Source organism: Solea senegalensis, linkage group LG20 (genome assembly GCF_019176455.1).
Source record: "Solea senegalensis isolate Sse05_10M linkage group LG20, IFAPA_SoseM_1, whole genome shotgun sequence".
NCBI classification, from domain to species: domain Eukaryota; kingdom Metazoa; phylum Chordata; class Actinopteri; order Pleuronectiformes; family Soleidae; genus Solea; species Solea senegalensis.
In genome coordinates, this window is record NC_058039.1 from 7,005,955 (window position 1) to 7,022,719 (window position 16,765).

Sequence of the window (16,765 nt, forward strand, 5' to 3'; positions counted from 1 at the left end):
TGGAAATAATGAAACTTGGAAAAACATGAATAATATAAATAAAGTAAAAGGAAAGATAATTTATTTATTGGAGGAATAGATTGTTTTAATTGTTTACTAGTTCAAAACATTTTAGTTGTCTATTCAGTTTAGAGTTCATTGCAATGAGAAGATGTGAGAATTAAGTTACATTTTTTGCAGTGCTTTGTGCTCAAACAGTAACGAAAAGAAAAGAAACGTGTAAAGTAGAATAAAGCACAAAGAATCTACAGTTTATTTCATCCCTCCACTGCTGTGTTGATGACTTCAAAGTGGATCCACGTGCTCTCCTCTGTTTACAATGCTGCGCGATGACGTCACAGCGGAGCCCCACCCCGCACGTCGAGCTGCCTGGCAACATGAGGGAGAGGACAGGAAGGCGTGCAGCAGCAGCAGCAGCGGCAGCCAGCTGAGCAACCTGCACACTGTGGACGTCAAAACTGCCCGAAAACACATCGCTTCACCGCACAGATGGACGACACAGAGAAAGGTACTTGTCTCGTCTCATGTGTGTCATTGTGTCAGCATTCTAACTCGTAATGTTGTCAACGTACTTTGTCGCACAAGAAAGTTAGCAAAAGGGGGCTAATTTTGCGCAGTGACTAAAGTTTGTGTGTTGCCAACATATGCTAGTTTTCAAAGTCGAAAAGGAAATGGTTCTTTTGACTGACTTCTCTCTGAAAATGGCGTTTGAACATCGAACAAATGAGGCACAAATGTAGGTCATTGTTTATGACAAATAACACGGAAGTTATTAATACTGTACAGCATTTGTTCCAACACGTAGGCAGCCACCGTGTCATGTCAGTTAATCATAAATAAGGAAGTTGTTGAGGTGAACTTTTAAATTGCCCTAATTCTTTAACATACACTTTGGTTTGTAAGATTAACACTCACTGATGCGATCTTGTTCTTACATTATTTTGTACAAAGCATTCAAAGCAGTGTGAATAGAAGCTGTACAAACAGGTTACACCCTTTTTAACAGCTTCCCACATGTTTCCTTAAAGACACCATTTTATCTCTTCCAGTCAGGTCACACTGTCTACATATCTGTCACCATTGTAATCACGGGGGCACACACTTAAGTTCCAAAGTAGCATGTTCCTCTTCTGTAACAGTTTGTGATTGAGGTGAAACAGGCCTGAGCACATGTGTGGGACTGCCAAGCATTTTATAATAGAATTCACTTATTTACACTCAACGGCCACTGTGTGACAAAGGACATCAGTAAAAGTGGCAGGAATGAGACTTGCTTTAAGGTTTGAGAAGTTGCATGTTTAGAGATAGTTGATCTTCTGCAGACCTTGGATGTAACAAGTGGTTATTTGATCTACTGTCGTTGTTTTTTTAATAAGTCTCATCTGCTAGTGTTAATAAGTAGTTGAACAGGTGTATTTCATAAAGTGGTCAGTGAGTGTATAAAGAGGACATGGAAGTATAAATTGTTTAAATGCTGTGAAGACATTCTACCTGTTATTCCTGCCCCCGGCCTCTCCTGCAACTCCCTGAGCTTTTCTATTCCTACCAGGCATCATCATTCCTCCAACTACTGTCTTGACTCGAGGTTGGGTGTAGTTACTCATTAGCAGAGCTGCTTTTAGTCAGAAGTTTAGTTGACTAAAATACTTGGACATTTGTTCATCCTGAGGAGATGCTGGGCAAAAAAGGTCACAGACCTGCCTTAATCTTCAGTCCTGGGTTCAGAAATATAATTTCCTGGTGTCTGCATGCTCCTGCCCCAAGATGAAAAAATTGGAGCTAAAGTTAGAGCTAGAGGTGCAGTATATTTTGTAAATCAATACAGGGTCAAAGTATGCAACCTTTTAAGATTTGATATTTTATGCTATATATCTGTCCAAATAAATATGAAATATTAATATAACATGAAAATCTCATAATATTTGGTTTTGTGTGATTTAGTTAAACAGCATTTCACTCTGGTGGTATAAACATACGTTTGAGTCCCTGTTTTTGTGGATACCTTGTCATGTGATCACAGTGCCTCTTGGGATGTGAAGTTTACTGAAGTTTACTTGCCTGACTAGTTTTCCCTCATGATGTGTGTGTTACTGGTCAACAAACAATTTAGGCACCAAATGTCTTTTTTGTGTCTCGGTCAGTCGTCCTAAATCTTAATCCTAATCACAATGCTCGTGCTTCCTTGTGGTTTACATTAGCAACGGTTTCAGTTGGTGGTGCAACAATTCAAAAATGATGGTGGACTGTTACATGACAAAAAAGTGAGACAAAACAAAATCTCTTTTTCTTCACTCTGCAGAAGTAAATTAAAGTACATAAATATCATCACAGGAACAACAGACTTCTCTTTTTTTATAGTCACGCTGTCATGACAACAGTGAAGTTCATTTTGGTATCACACCTTTTATGCAGGTATGGCAGTGAATCATTTACCTCTTCACTGAGCATCAGCCTACAGAGACACGTTAAAGCCAAATTATCATGACACATCCAGTCATTTTTGTTTAAACAGTTTTTTTGGTTGTTGTGTTCAGGTGTTTTGTCAGTGTTTCTGGGTGAACATTGAAAAATATGACGCTAAGTTGCTAAGTTAGCATGTTTAGCAGTGAGGAGGTCAGGTGGTAACCGGGAGTGGAGTATTGTCATTGCATTAGGGGTGGGAATCACACGATATATGGTCCACGATACCAATAACATCACAATACAACGATTCTGTGACAATAAATGCAAGTCAATCATCGTGATACATTACGATATCTAACTTAAAAAAACGAAATCGTCCGTGAAAAGTTAAAAGTGCAGTGAAAGTTAAATTAAAATATCAATATTTGCCCTGGCATATCAATTATCATATTGCATGAGGGAGGACGACGATATATCACCAAATCCATATGCTGACCCACTCAGCATATGATGATCTTTTAAGACTTTCCAGTCGTGACTTGAGATCACTTTTGTCCCTTTTTGCTTGCTTATGAATTTATGTCAGAAATACTAACTTTTTTGTGTCTTAGTATTTATCTAAAGGAAAAAAAAAATGAATTCATTAAGGAATTTTACTTAAAAAATGTTTAAAATATTCCAGAAATCCTCTGATACTTTGTGCTTTCATGAGGGAAGCTTTTTTGGCTGAAGTCAGATGTTCAGAAATGTGACCGATGCATCTTGTTTTTCAGCTCGAATGTCTAATGAGATTGATCGTGAGCCATGGCCAACATTTCTGACTTATTAGATTTAAATGAGACACATACTGGAAGCTCTCAGCTGTTACAGCAAACATGCCACTACAGCTTGTGTATGTACAGCTGACCTGTTGGTTTCAAAGATTTTGAACAAAATATTTTACCTGTATCTACAGTGATACAAGATACAATATATTAATATCAGGATTTTGTCACCGTACTAATAAGTGACTTTTCATCTAGCTTTCTTAGTAGAAGTCTAATGTAACCATTACTAGTGTGATACCATTGTAAGTACAGCATCAACTATGTTCACACTTGCTTGTCCTAATCGGTCATAATAAATGTTAAATGATGTTTTTACAGAACATTACCGAGAAATACATGTTTTTCACAGTCATGGCTGACACAATGTTCTCACGGGGTTTGATGTGGATCATTACTGAATTAAGCTCATTTCCCAGAATATGTAGCCTTTCTTTGAAAAGTGTCTGCTCCAAAACGCTGGCATCAGTGAATTGCATTTTATATCACAAAGATTAAACTCTACGCTCCAGTCTACGATGCAGTGGCCATTGAATTTGTCTGCTTTCTCTGCTTCTTTGAGGAGAATTCTTCAATAATCTGTGAGATTTGTCTGAGCGCAGCTCTCACCTGTCCGATAACTCTGGCAGTGCACACACACGCGTGTAGTATCTTCCAACATGACACTGTACAGAGGAACTTTAGGCCCCACTGTCAAAGGGAACAGTGTGTAAATCAGTCTTACATCACTTCCAGTATTTTGTTGATAAATGAGAGCTTTGAGTATTGTGTGAGATGTCACTGAAAGTGCTGTTATTATCCTAACAACCTGTTGTAGAAATAGAAAACAAAACTTAACTTGCCACCATTACTATGTATTTAGTTTAGAGAGAACGTTGCACTCAGCCCTGATTTGACAGTTGGTGGTGGACTGTGTACATTGTACGTGAGAAATTCTTATCACCAGGGACAGGCTGCTGCTTCTTCTACATCAACGTTGCTTCTGTGCAGTAATGCACAAAAGTCTCAGGGCACCACCAGCTCTGTTGTTTTTATGGCTGTCAAATTCTGAGATAATTGGCTTTTGGATTGAAATGATGTGACTGGAAGTTGGTCAGTCAGTTTGCGGACAGTTTGCAAACTGTCAATGAGTTTAACTCATACAATGTGTATATGTAAACCGAAAGCATGTCTTGAAAAAACCTCCAGAGAGCATGACCGAGAGCTACGGTCATGTTTGATAGTGTACGGGAATATCGCACTAAATACTTGACACTGTATCCCATAGAAGTCTTGTAGAAGTCTTTTTTTTTACCTGAAAATATAGTTATTTTAAAACTTATGACATGTTTTTCATATTCTGAGGTGACAATTATACTGTATGTTGGAGTTCTGCAGATGCCAAATCCTTTGTATGAAAAAAGTTTCCACCTCTCTCCAATCTTCATCCCTTAGTGAAGATAAATGGCTGCTGACCTTAGTTTCAGTTTTACAAGCAATATAAGAATGGTAGATTCTTGTATAACATGTAATGTACTACAATTCTACAAAAATAATGTCTAAATCCATTGAAATCTGAATTTCTATTCAAGGAAATTAAATTGCTATAGCTTCAGGAGCAAAGCCCATATGAAACAGAGTGAGGATTTAAATATTTGGTACTACGTATTTGCCATATTGTGTGTATTTGTCACCAGCGGATCAGCTACTCAGTGTCCTCAAGCTCTCCCTGTAAACTCCCATGATCCCCTGCTGCTTCCCGACTTCATCAAACTGTCTTTGTTTTGATTGGGAGACCCCAGCATCAGAAATATTATTGTGTTTTTAAATCTTCTAATTTTACTCATGACAATCCAATCAGTATTCACATTTCCTCAAATACAAACATGATGTAAATGCTGGTCTACAGAGAGTCTATAAGATTAGGTTGATGTTGAGATGTTGTCGTGAGGGGAACACACACGTTTCTATATTTGCTCCTCGCCTCAGTTTTCCCATGATGCACATGTAAGGGCAAGCTCGCTGCATTCACAGTCATCCGTGTCTCATGACTCTTGTTTTAGACTAATCATGTGACAGGGTATGTCATGAATAGTAAGATAATTGATCTCATGCTGTGCTTCATTAACCACTTGAAAATGGCTGGCTGTTCCTGTGGATGAGTGTCATTGTGGATCAGCTTTTTAAAATCTGTTTTCTCTGATAAAGCCCGTGGCCAAGTGGAAAGGGAATTTGACTTGTAACCAGAGGGTTGCCGGTTCAAATCCCCACCCGGCCAAAAAGGGCTGGGGTAACCCTGAGCAAGGTACCCAATCCCCAATGCTCCACGGGTGCTACTCAGTGTGGCAGTCCACTGCTCCTAATTCTAGGATGGGTCAAAATTCAGAGGAATACTTTCCCTAAGGGGATTAATAAAAAAAACTAACTAACTTTAAATCAATGCATCAAACAGTCTTAAGTGTACATGTAAATTAGAGTTTGGATTACAGAATATTTTCAACACAACTTTTTAAGATTTTAGATTATTTTTAATTCAATAAAATTCAATAAGTAAGTTACATGTTTGTTTTATTGTATTTAATAAGTGTCACATGAATCCAATGTGGAAAGTGAAAACCACCACTGTTTTCTTGTGAATCCTGAACGCCTTGGAGCGTTCAGGATTGTGTATCACGTGTCTCTCCTGATATCGGGTATTTCCTGGAGAAGATCACATAAACATGCTCATCTGGCAACAGAGGAATGTTTGCAACAAGGTCCTAAACTCATTGCACAGAACATGACTGGTCTGTTCTGCATTTGACATTTGTGTGCACTCATTCCCTTTTCCTATTATACTTAAATCAAGACATCTGGTTGTAAAATGACAGCTGGAAATTGTGGAATGATGCCGCTCATAGGCACACTTTAAACGTTTTTGAATAGCTCATGTATTTATTAGTCCATTAATAAAATATAACTGTTTAATGGTAACAAATACTACAAAAAAATGGATTAAACTCAGTAACCACTTATTGAACAACACTAACAGGCTTGTCTGTCCTAGCTACATTTTATGCCTGCACTGTAGAGCAATTATATTGAAAAGTATTTTCATTAAAAAAATATTTATAGACTTATTATAAATACATGAAAAAGGTCATCAAAACAATTAACTAAAGTTTTATTGACTTGGCAACATTTGTCAAGTTCTTGAGAACAAACATGCATATTTTTTTAGAAAGTGGGCGATGAAATAAATGGCAGATAAAATAAATACATAGAAATAAATAATCATAATAATATATAGATAGAAAAAGGGCACCTATCGTACCAATTCTTCAGTCTATCTCTATTATAGATATATGTAACAGTTCTGTTTTAAAATATCTAAAAGTGACAAGTAATTACTTATATACACACACGTTACCACATAGATAGTGCGTGATAGCTAGTGCGGCCTCAGGCATCTTCTCCCTTTTTGTTCAAACTGACTAAGCATTAACTGGTGCTCCAAGATGGACGGGCCACCCTGGATTATCGCTTTGCTGTAATCTGGGACACTGCAGATTATGCTTTTCATCTAATGCCCCTCCACCACACACACACATATCACGTGACTAGCCCACACAAATGGACCCTCTTATTTCCTCCTTGTATGACAGGCTTGATGATGGAAAGTGAGTGAGTGAGTGAGTGTGGGAGGGAGGGAGGGACGTGACAGAGAGATCTGACTCTATTGAAACTGGAGTTTCACGCAATATCACTTCAGTGCTAGCTCTGCTAACGGTGGCTAGCATATGAAAACTGGCACAAAATGGATATTTGAAGGATAAGATGAGATTGTACTTTGGGAGTAATTAGTGTGCGTCTCCTGTAACAGCTGCTTTAATGCACAGGTAACTTATTAACAGCGTGAAGAGGTTTCTCAGCACCTCCTGCAGCACAGGAAAATGGACTATGGCTCCCTTTGACTCTGACCCTCCAAACTCACACACACATACTTAAACATTAAGTGTGTCTCACTGCCACACAAAGAATCCAGGAGGCTGTAAACAAGGACACTCAGCCAACACGCGCCTGCATCACATGCAGACAATCAGCAAACTTGGCTAGTTTCGCTGAGGTGGAGGTGGTGGTCGTCAGTGAGATCAGCAGCTCCGCAAACTTGCGCGAACATGGATCCTCTGGAGGAATACCACTCTCCGTTTGACTTTGAACAAGGAGTCAACACCAGGTACCTCTACCTCTCCCCGACCTACTGTGACACGCCGCCCAGCTCGCCAGCTGTCGCAACCAGAGGTATCACAAGGAGGACAGGGAGAGGCTGGATAAAGGATGTGAGGGCAGTGTGTGTGTGTGGTACAAATGTGTTTGGGAGAGCAGGAGGCAGAAGGGAGAGAGAATGGGTGATAATTAGTTATTAGGCTGGTGTGTGACTGCAGTTTGTCTTCAACTTCTTCACTCATGGATTATTTTGTTATGGCTACTCTAACTTTGTTTATTCCTTCATTGTCTCATGTTTTCAGCAGACTTGCCTTTTGTCTGAGGAGTTTTACTGAACATGCAAATCACAAATTGATTCACACTAAAGCACCTGACTGTGCAATAGCCTATAGTGGTAGCCTGACCTGTAAATAAACACCGTTTCACGACTCTGCACGCAGGCTTTTGTTTTGCCACTTCATCAGAATGTGAACTTAAACATACCTCGTTAAAACTGCTTTGGTGATGAGGCCTATTTTCAACAACTGTGATAGAACTTCTGTGAGATTCATGTGCTAAACAGGTCGGACGTTTGTGTTGTTGTTGTTGGCCGAGACGCAGCGAGTGTCCGTTACACAATTCTGTCTCTGTAAGCAGGTGTGTATCTGTGTGTTCAGTGTGTTTGTGTGTCAGTGTGCTGTGTCACCAGTGAGAGGAAGAGGAAAGGGCAAATGTAAGACAAGGAGACGGTAGAGGGGAAAAGCCAGAGTAACACTTCAGAGCTGCAGCAGAAGTAGAGTGGTTCTAGCTCCGTGGCCTTAAAAAGTGGATTTCCTCTGTTTTTCTTCTCTAGCTCCACAATATATCGAAATTATCTGCCTCTATCTCCACTCCCAGTTCCAGCACATTCTGACATTATGCCTGAGATGTATCCAGTAAGCTCGGCTTATTCCCATGCTGTTAATTAAATGTGAAAACGAGTGTTGCTGCTCCCTTGGAACGCTGAGAAATGTCATTTCACCAGAAGCTCTTCAAGCAGCTGTGTGCAAATACCAACACAGCCTGTGGGGGAGTGAATGTATACTTTCAGACTCTTTTTGATTTCCCTCACTCTCTCTCTCTCTCTGTCTCTCTCTCTCTGTCCTCCGCAAACAACCCTGTGTTTTAACTAAAATGTTTTTGAAAGTGCAGGGAGTATAAGAGAAGGGCGTGTGTGTGTGTGGAATGAGGTGCGAGGAGAGGATATGGAAAAAAAAAAAAAAGTTATTCAAAGGTCACAGCACATGCCTGGTACCGTGTCGAAATAGTTGTAAAGTGGCGTGTTATTAAATATCTTTAAAATGAAAAACTAACCTGTGTTAACCAGTTAAGAGTAAAAAAAGTATTAAAGTATATGACATTTACTGTACTTGAGTATCAAAAGTCATTTTCTGATATAAATTGTACTTAGGTTTGAGAAGTAAAAGTATTAAAAAAGTGAAGAGTTAGGATTGAGCCATGGTGGCTCAGTGGTAGGGCAAGTTGTTGTTCAAATGGAAGGTGGTGGGTTCAATTCCTGGCTCTGCTAGTCTATATGTGTCCTTGACACAAGACACTTAACTCCATGTTGCAGTGTGTGAATGGGTGAAAACTGTAGCGTAAAGCAGCTCATCAAGACTAGAAAAAGCTCTATATAAATACAGACCATAATACCAACTCTTCTTCTTCTGATTTTATTTGGTAGTAACGAGTAACAAAAATAAACTCACTGTTTCCTCTTTGCATATCACGTGATACCAAAAGATCAACAATCGAATGCCTAGCAATGTATTTTTGTTTATTTACGTGTGTAAATAGAGGGATGTTCCCTTTAGCCTCCTACTGTAATAACACTGCACCGGGCCACATGTCTGTGTGGAGCCATTTTTAAACAGTTAACTGAATTTAATTGTTCTATTTTGATTGATCGATGTTCAAAAAATATATAATCTGGATTGCAACATCTGTCAGAATATCTGATATTTTCCCCCAAGTGGTTCAGTCTCGGAAAAAAAAACTATTTTGTTTCTCCTCTCAGTTCATAGTACTGTTTCCTTTCCTGCTGAGATGAGATTATACACCAGAGATATCTCCTGGCCCTCACACTTTTATTTACTTTCCCCCTATTGTTCCTCTAAAGGATGAAAAGAAAAATTGACCTGCGGGCCAGTTTGGGGTCTCCTGACTCCAGCTCGGCTCAGGCTCGACACATCCTGACCCGCCGTTGACTGACAGATCCTAACAACCCCTCTGCTCGTGTTCTCTCATGCTGTCTGAGCCCAGGATGTCTCCATCTAGAAACTTCTATGTATTATTGATGCACTGCTGCTCCCTACAAGTCAGAGCTGCCAGAGACGGCAACATCAAAGACCAGTGTGTACATTGTGTGCTGTAAATGTGAGTGTGTGTGTGTGTGTGGAGTGAAATTATGACTGTGGCTGTGGAAGGGAGCTGTGTTCGGTTGCTGAACTCTTCCTTGCACAGCAAGCAAGCAATCTTTAGCAAATAGAGTGTGGATTTTATCTAAAGTTCACTCACTGCCCACTTGATCAGGTGCACAGGATACATGTTTAAGAGATGGGGCTCCATTCAGAGAGGCTCTCCTGCATACGATGGTTGTAATTAGTGGTTATTAGTGTGGTTGACCTTTTTTTTTTATCATTTTACACAAAGAAATTGGTTGTGCGTGAAAATCCCAGTAGATTGTCAGTGTCTAAAATACTCATGCCCATAATTGGCACCAAAAAACAGATTTTCACACACATGAAAATACTGTAGATGGAGTGTCTGCTCTAAGTGATGCAGGCTAACATTCAGGCTAGTTTTATGAACAGTTGTTGCAAAATGAAAAGCTTCTCCTTCTTGGCTGCCACTTCTCACCAAACAGGGTTGTGTCCTGTGTGTGTGTGTTTTTTGTCAACCAACATGAGCCTCTCCTTTTAATGCCACCTGTTTGATGTCACACAGACTGCAAACACAGGCAGGCAGTCACCTGTGACCATGACTTATATCATACAAGGAAACCTATCAATCTAACATTGACCTACTGATTGCTCTCCAGATTCCCAGCAGCATACGGATTCAGCCCCAGAGGTGGGAGAAGATGCAGCCACGTCAGTCGGTCCCTCATCCCCTCCACCGGCCATGACGGAGGAAGAGCGGCAGGAGCTGCAGGAAGACTTGGTCAAGGTCAGGAAGGGGGGCGGGGGGTCGGGGATTAAAGAGGCCGTGATTCAATGAGTCAACTGTGGGAAATGTTTAGAAATATTATGACAGTGTTGTATAAATAAACTGTAAATCCAACACTTGCTCTAATGACATTGAAGCTACTGAAAAATCTACTTTTTTTGAATACTTCATGTAAAATACAGTATAATAAACAGTCAAATCTAATACAAAGAGTTGTGTTTGAGGCATCTTGTAATACAAGTTGGCATTGGTTTGGATTCGGTGTGTCACATGACACAATTAATTATTTTTTACTTGGTCACAATAAAGCGTATTGCTTCGCTTGTGTGTACCTGCGTCTAGGTGGAGGATGAGATCCAGACTCTGTCCCAGGTCCTGGCAGCCAAGGAGAGGCAGTTGGCAGACATCAAGAGGAAGCTGGGCATCACACCTTTGAATGAGCTCAAACAGAACATCTCCAAAACCTGGCAGGAGGTCACCACCTCCACCGCGTACGTGCCGGTCCACCAGCACCACAGTACTCTGATGAAGACCAGATAAAACATAAAACAAGATTAGATAATTCTTTATCAGTCCCACAATGGGGAGAATATTTTTTTTGTCCTCTACTCATTTCATCATGACATTTTTCCTCCGCGTCTGAACGCCCTGAAAACATTCTCGGAAAAGATGCCTCTGCTCTTCAGTGGTTTTCTGGCTGAAACTGAGTTTTGTGTCACAGGAAATGAACAACATTCTGATGCTTTCAGGCTTCTTTTAAAATGAAACAGAAAAGGAGGTTTAGTGCTGACCTTGATGCTGCTGTTTACGCTTTGATCTCTGTCTCTTTTCATCACCCTCATATCCTTTCTCTTTCAGCTATAGGAGGACTTCTGAAACACTCTCTCAGGCGAGTCTGAAGGCCTCGGCAGCTTTTTCTAATGTTGGCTCAGCCATCACCCGGAAGCTCGAGGATGTGAGGTGAGACAGAGGAGACATGTTTGGACCTGCTCTTAACAATTACAGTTTCTGGAGCACCAGTTTTCTATTTTTGTATTTTCCAACAACAAGCTTAATGTGAAACAAGTGACTTAATATTTAATAGGATTTGTATGTTGTGTACCGACAGGATACAAGCAGTTGCTGTGTAGTGACCAAACACAATAGATTTGTCAATATCAACAGTTAGAGTAGATGTAGCTCTGATTGACCCCCACCCACCACAGCATCGCATCCTAATCCTAGTCTTCTCCCCTGTCATCCTTCCTTCTCTGTGGATTACTGAGCTGCAAACAAGATTATTAGGCCTTTTCAAAGCTGCAGTGTGCTGAGAATTGCAGCCTCATGGATGAGCTGCTACACAAAGCTTGCTTGGGGGGTATGTGCGTGCGTGCGTGCGTGTGTGGAGGGGGGAGTGAGGAGTGACCTGACAGGTGTCAAAGAGGGCAGAGTGTGTGTGTGTGTGTGATAGATGACAAGATATTCCCCCTCACAAGACAGGATTAGCCCTTTCCCCACTTTGTTAATGCACAATTGATCTAAATAGGATAAAACAGGATTAATAGGATGAATAAATTAGCTGTATTTGCTGTATTTTGTGCTCCTGTGATATGTGCTTTGCTTGGTCTTTCTTTGTAAAACTGTCTTCACTAATGCCTCCTTTCTTCTCTGTAATGCTGTCGGAATAGCATGCGCTCATTACAACACTCCACTAGCATGCCTGTCATGAGGTAAGGGTTAATGTGTGTCTGTTGGTGCCTCCGCTCTGAGCCACGACACTTCTGCATAACAAGAGTTTGTTTGTTTGTTTGTTGGCCATGTGTAGAAAACAAAAACTAGCATGTGTTTAGCTGATATCAAGACCTGTGCGTCTGCTGGAGAGCCACTTTATCAGCAAGGCTGCAGCTCCATTCATCTCACATGACCAGACTTTAGTGTCGTCACGCTCGCGGAGGTCCAGCGAAAATCTAGCAACACTGAGATAAAACACAACAACACCTATGTATAGAAATACCGATTTTTTGGCTTTTCAGCTGATGTAGAAGTCGCACCACTTACCACTTTTTTTTTTCTACCACCAGAAGCAAATGTCTGGTTTTATGGGATTAGAGCTGCAACTAACTGCTTTGTAATTACAGAGACCACATTAGTCTGGTTTATTGTGGGGTTTTGCTCCATAATTCTATTTAAATGTGGGTTTTTCCACATGCAAGTTGAATCAATTAAATGTACATTTTCTAGGTGCTAAAACATTTTTTATCTCTGGAAGAAGTGTGTCACCTGTTCCCCCCTGAGATCTTTTCTCCTCATGAAATCAACACTTAATAGCAACTTTTCAGTAGAATGGGGTCAGTTTAGAAAACCCTGCATTGTCTGTGCCGGGTATCCGATAACATGACCTTTTAAAGGTGTGATCACAGTGGAAGTTCTGCTCCACATTCGGCTACTTGTGTCTGCATGCTCTCTTTCCAAAAGGCAAATGCAAGCCTATGAAAAGGAAGTATTTCAGTTCTGCCACCTTGTTGGTTTGATGTCTTTTTTAAAAAAAAAATCTTTTCCCTTTGACAGAAATGCACCAACTTTCAAGTCATTCGAGGAAAAAGTGGAGACTTTGAAGGTAAAGGATTAAAAGCAGCACTTGTCGCCACATGTTCAGACACAAACACTGTTACATTGAGTGGATGGGTAAAAAAAAGGTCAGGTTTTCTCATATTTTCATGAAAGAAATTAAATACTATTTTTTTTTTTATCAACATTTGAAAAGTGATTTTAAAAACGTCTTTTAATCACAGAATAAAAAGGCACATGATGTGTCTCTTTGTTCAGAGAATGGGGGTCACTTTGACGTGACCTGATGTCTAATTGAAGCACAAACAGAGAGAATGTTTACAACACTGATTTAGTGTTATTTGATGATTATGATGACACACCAGCAGCTGGTTTCCTTGGTTTGAATCAGTCCGTTTCTTGACTGTGTGGATATCAGTTCTGTATGTGTCAAAAAGTTTGAAAAGTACAGAGTCTCCTCAGAATAACAAACACCACACATTCACCCTTCACCAGTTCTGAGAGGTTGCTCTTCTTCACATGTCAATCTAGGATCTTTATAGTGTTATAGAAAAATATTCTACAGGGTTATTACTTCAAGGCCCTTGAATGTTTTTGAAAAATCACCTTAAATAGACATGAGTCATTGGAAGTGCTTGAGTTTTGTGCAAGAAAGAAGTTGAAGTTGATATTTAGGTAAATGTCTCCCTTCTTTGTTACGACGCCACCTACTGTTTCACGCCCTGCATTGCTTGATATACGCAGACCAGGCCTACGCAGAACAAACGTCGAGTCGAAATTACTAGCGGTGTTGACGTGACATTCCGACGCAGAACAATGAGCGAGTAAAGTTAAGCAAAGAGAGATCAAATGACGACGTGAGACCTGGGAGTTGAAAATTCCAAAATCTTTGACTCATTAAAGAAAACGACAAAAACTGACTTTAACCAAGATCTCAAGTTACCCTCCCATCTTAAGCTGTGTCAGAACATTCTGTCCTTGCATTTAAAAGAAATTGGCTTTGGAAAGTCCTTGAATTTTCATGTCGACCAAGGTGTGGAAACCCTGATTTTTTTAAAAGTTACATTTTAGCAACCCATTCTTTAAATAATAATACATTTGTGGTGTGATGCACACATTTCCAGTTTTCTGATGGTATTTGGTCATTGTTTGTGTGTGTTTGTGTAAACATAAAAGTGAATAACTCTTTTCTCTGCTTCAGACCAAAATGACTCCACCAGCATCTGCCACTGACCCCGAGGAGCCGGACAACAACGGAGCGACCCCCGAGTCTTTGCTCACTCAGCCGGAGGATTCACCCACTCAGGAGATGCCGATGAACTGAGACTTGGCCATCGCCTACACTGATCCACTCCCACCCTCCCTCCCGCCCTCCTCACTTCACTTCACTTCACTTCCTAACCCCTGGACCATCACCACTGACCCCCCCCCCCATTCCCTCCCCAAACTCCCTGTGCCAGTCTCCCGCTTTACTGAAAACAAATGACTTAACCCCAGCCGCCTTTGTCTTCTAATAGTCTGGTGTCTTTGTGTGAATTGTTCACCCACTAGTGTGGAAACTGAAAGCAGGGTGATTGGGTGGGTGGTTTTAGGAGCAGGCACGCGATCTTGTCAGTCATTTCCTCTTTTTTGTTGTTGCACCCCTCGTTTTCTCTGCCAAATGTGGTCCGAAATTTGTTTTGTTTTTTTCTGTATCAAAATAATAGATTGTCACGTGTTTGTATGCTTGCATGAAGTAACTGCACAAACTTAATTAGACAAGAATTTTCACTTAAACTTCACTGTGTGTTTGTGTGTGTGTGTGTGTGTGTCTGTGAGCACCAGGCAGACCTTGGTCTGTTGCTTATGCATAGCCCATTATGATATGCTGGATTTATTATTATTATTATTGTTATTACAAGTTTTACCACCATTTTGGGGGCTATTCTTGGTTTACTAAGTGTTGCCTTGTTGGAGCCAATAATTCTCTTCACTGTCTAACACTGTGTTCAAAATATGAATGATTTCTCATAACCGTTTTTAAACGCTGCCCTTTTAAAAACACATTTAATAAAAAAAGGCCACGATGAGATCAGAGGCAGAGCAAACGCAGTCGTGGGTTCGGCCTTGGCTCGAGGTGGGAGTGAAACAAATGTTTCTTCCAGAGCCAATATCAATATTTCAACACTTCTCCATTGTTTCTGTTCGGGAGGCTACACCTAGCATCCTCATGGCAAGAGAATGCCCCACTTGTTTTAAATTTGATGAAGGATAAACTGATAAAGAGTAATATTATAATATAGTATGGGGTCACCAAAGTTTACCAGTATTCTCTCTATATATTTAGTTTTTTCTGTTTATTGTTTTGAGGAGTTTCTGGGACAATCTGATCAAAATGTTCTGTTCCCAAAAACTCCAGTATGATATACAGTGTTTTCAACAGTCTGAGGCCACTTAAACTACTGAACACACACATTTTCCGAGTTAACTGGGGATAAGGAAAACTTGACGGGCAAACGGGCGTCACATGGAGTCAAACCTCCGCCTTTGCTGGTCCACGTCTTCATGTCTGAACACAAATCTGTGAGGAATTCAAACCATCGCACACCGACTGATCCTCGGTCAGTGTTCTGGGAGACCTCCGTGTAAGACGGAGCGAGAGGGAGATGCTGAGCCTCGGCAGCGGTTGTGTTTTTAACATGAATACTGTATGTCCTCATGTGACTTCACTGTGACCCAGATCATGGAGGAAAGTCCGTTACAGCCTTTTCACATCAGCAGTGACAAATGTACGTGTAATAAATCATGCATACGGCATCACAGAGACACGCGTGTGACTTGTTTTTAAACTGTTATAGTTTATTAAATGCAGCTCTGATGCAACCTTACACTGTCTCTGTTTGTCAGTGAGGGAGAAGTGTATGAATCCTCACTCATCTGCACCGTCTAACTCGAACACAAGAGGGCAGCCAAGAACAAGCTGCACATGGACTGTTTCTGTAAGACTGACTCCCAGAAAAGAGGTGGTGATTATGATATTTATATCATTTCACAGGAGAAAAGTTTACTTTCTAAAAGAGGTCCAGTATAACTGTACTCCTGCCACTGACCATGCCAACGGCTTGGTTTATTTCACACAAGGAATGCATGTGCTGCCCGTGTTGGTTTAGGGTGATGGTCTGGCATTTCTGTGCAATAATCTGGATTTGTATCTCGACGTTGGTCTCTTATCAAATTCCATCACACCACACCCAAGTGGTCCGGATGACGCAGATTAACGGCGGTTGTGAGCGTCTGGATTTGTTTGTTGCTCATGTGCTCATGAACAATTCATGTTAACAATAAAGACGCAATGTTTACGGGAAGGTTTACATTGAAGTGTTTTACACATAGCTTTTAAGAGGAAGTACCAACAATTAGATTTGACTTAGAAACTACCAAAAAAATAAATCAGTTTTAGTTCATTTGATATTCTGAATTTTTCTGAATGCCTTGTGTTTATACAGAGGGTTGGAAATGATCTACTTAAAAGCAGACATATACTTATGTTTTTCATAAATTACATGACAAGATTATTTTTGAACCAGTTTTCTGAAAGGTAGTTCAGGGCAGCTGGAAGTATTCTGATTTATTTAAGAAAT

The 16,765-nt window shown here is 40.4% G+C and overlaps 1 protein-coding gene across 5 annotated transcripts; it reads left to right on the top strand.

Moving 5' to 3' along the window:
- The first annotated feature begins 362 nt into the window (after nucleotides 1-362).
- tpd52 (tumor protein D52) lies at nucleotides 363-16,012 on the top strand. Of its 5 annotated transcripts, none has more exons than XM_044052484.1 (7): nucleotides 363-508; nucleotides 10,471-10,598; nucleotides 10,941-11,089; nucleotides 11,457-11,558; nucleotides 12,266-12,307; nucleotides 13,146-13,194; nucleotides 14,347-16,012. In XM_044052484.1, exons 1-7 carry the CDS (start codon nucleotides 490-492, stop codon nucleotides 14,467-14,469), a joined length of 612 nt encoding a protein of 203 aa, XP_043908419.1. In that variant the 5' UTR covers nucleotides 363-489; the 3' UTR covers nucleotides 14,470-16,012. The 5 variants fall into 5 exon arrangements, with proteins under 5 accessions (XP_043908419.1, XP_043908420.1, XP_043908421.1 ...); XM_044052482.1 differs by lacking the exon at nucleotides 363-508 and adding an exon at nucleotides 7,086-7,487; XM_044052485.1 differs by lacking the exon at nucleotides 12,266-12,307 and having other exon boundaries at nucleotides 364-508.
- The last annotated feature ends 753 nt before the right edge of the window (nucleotides 16,013-16,765 follow it).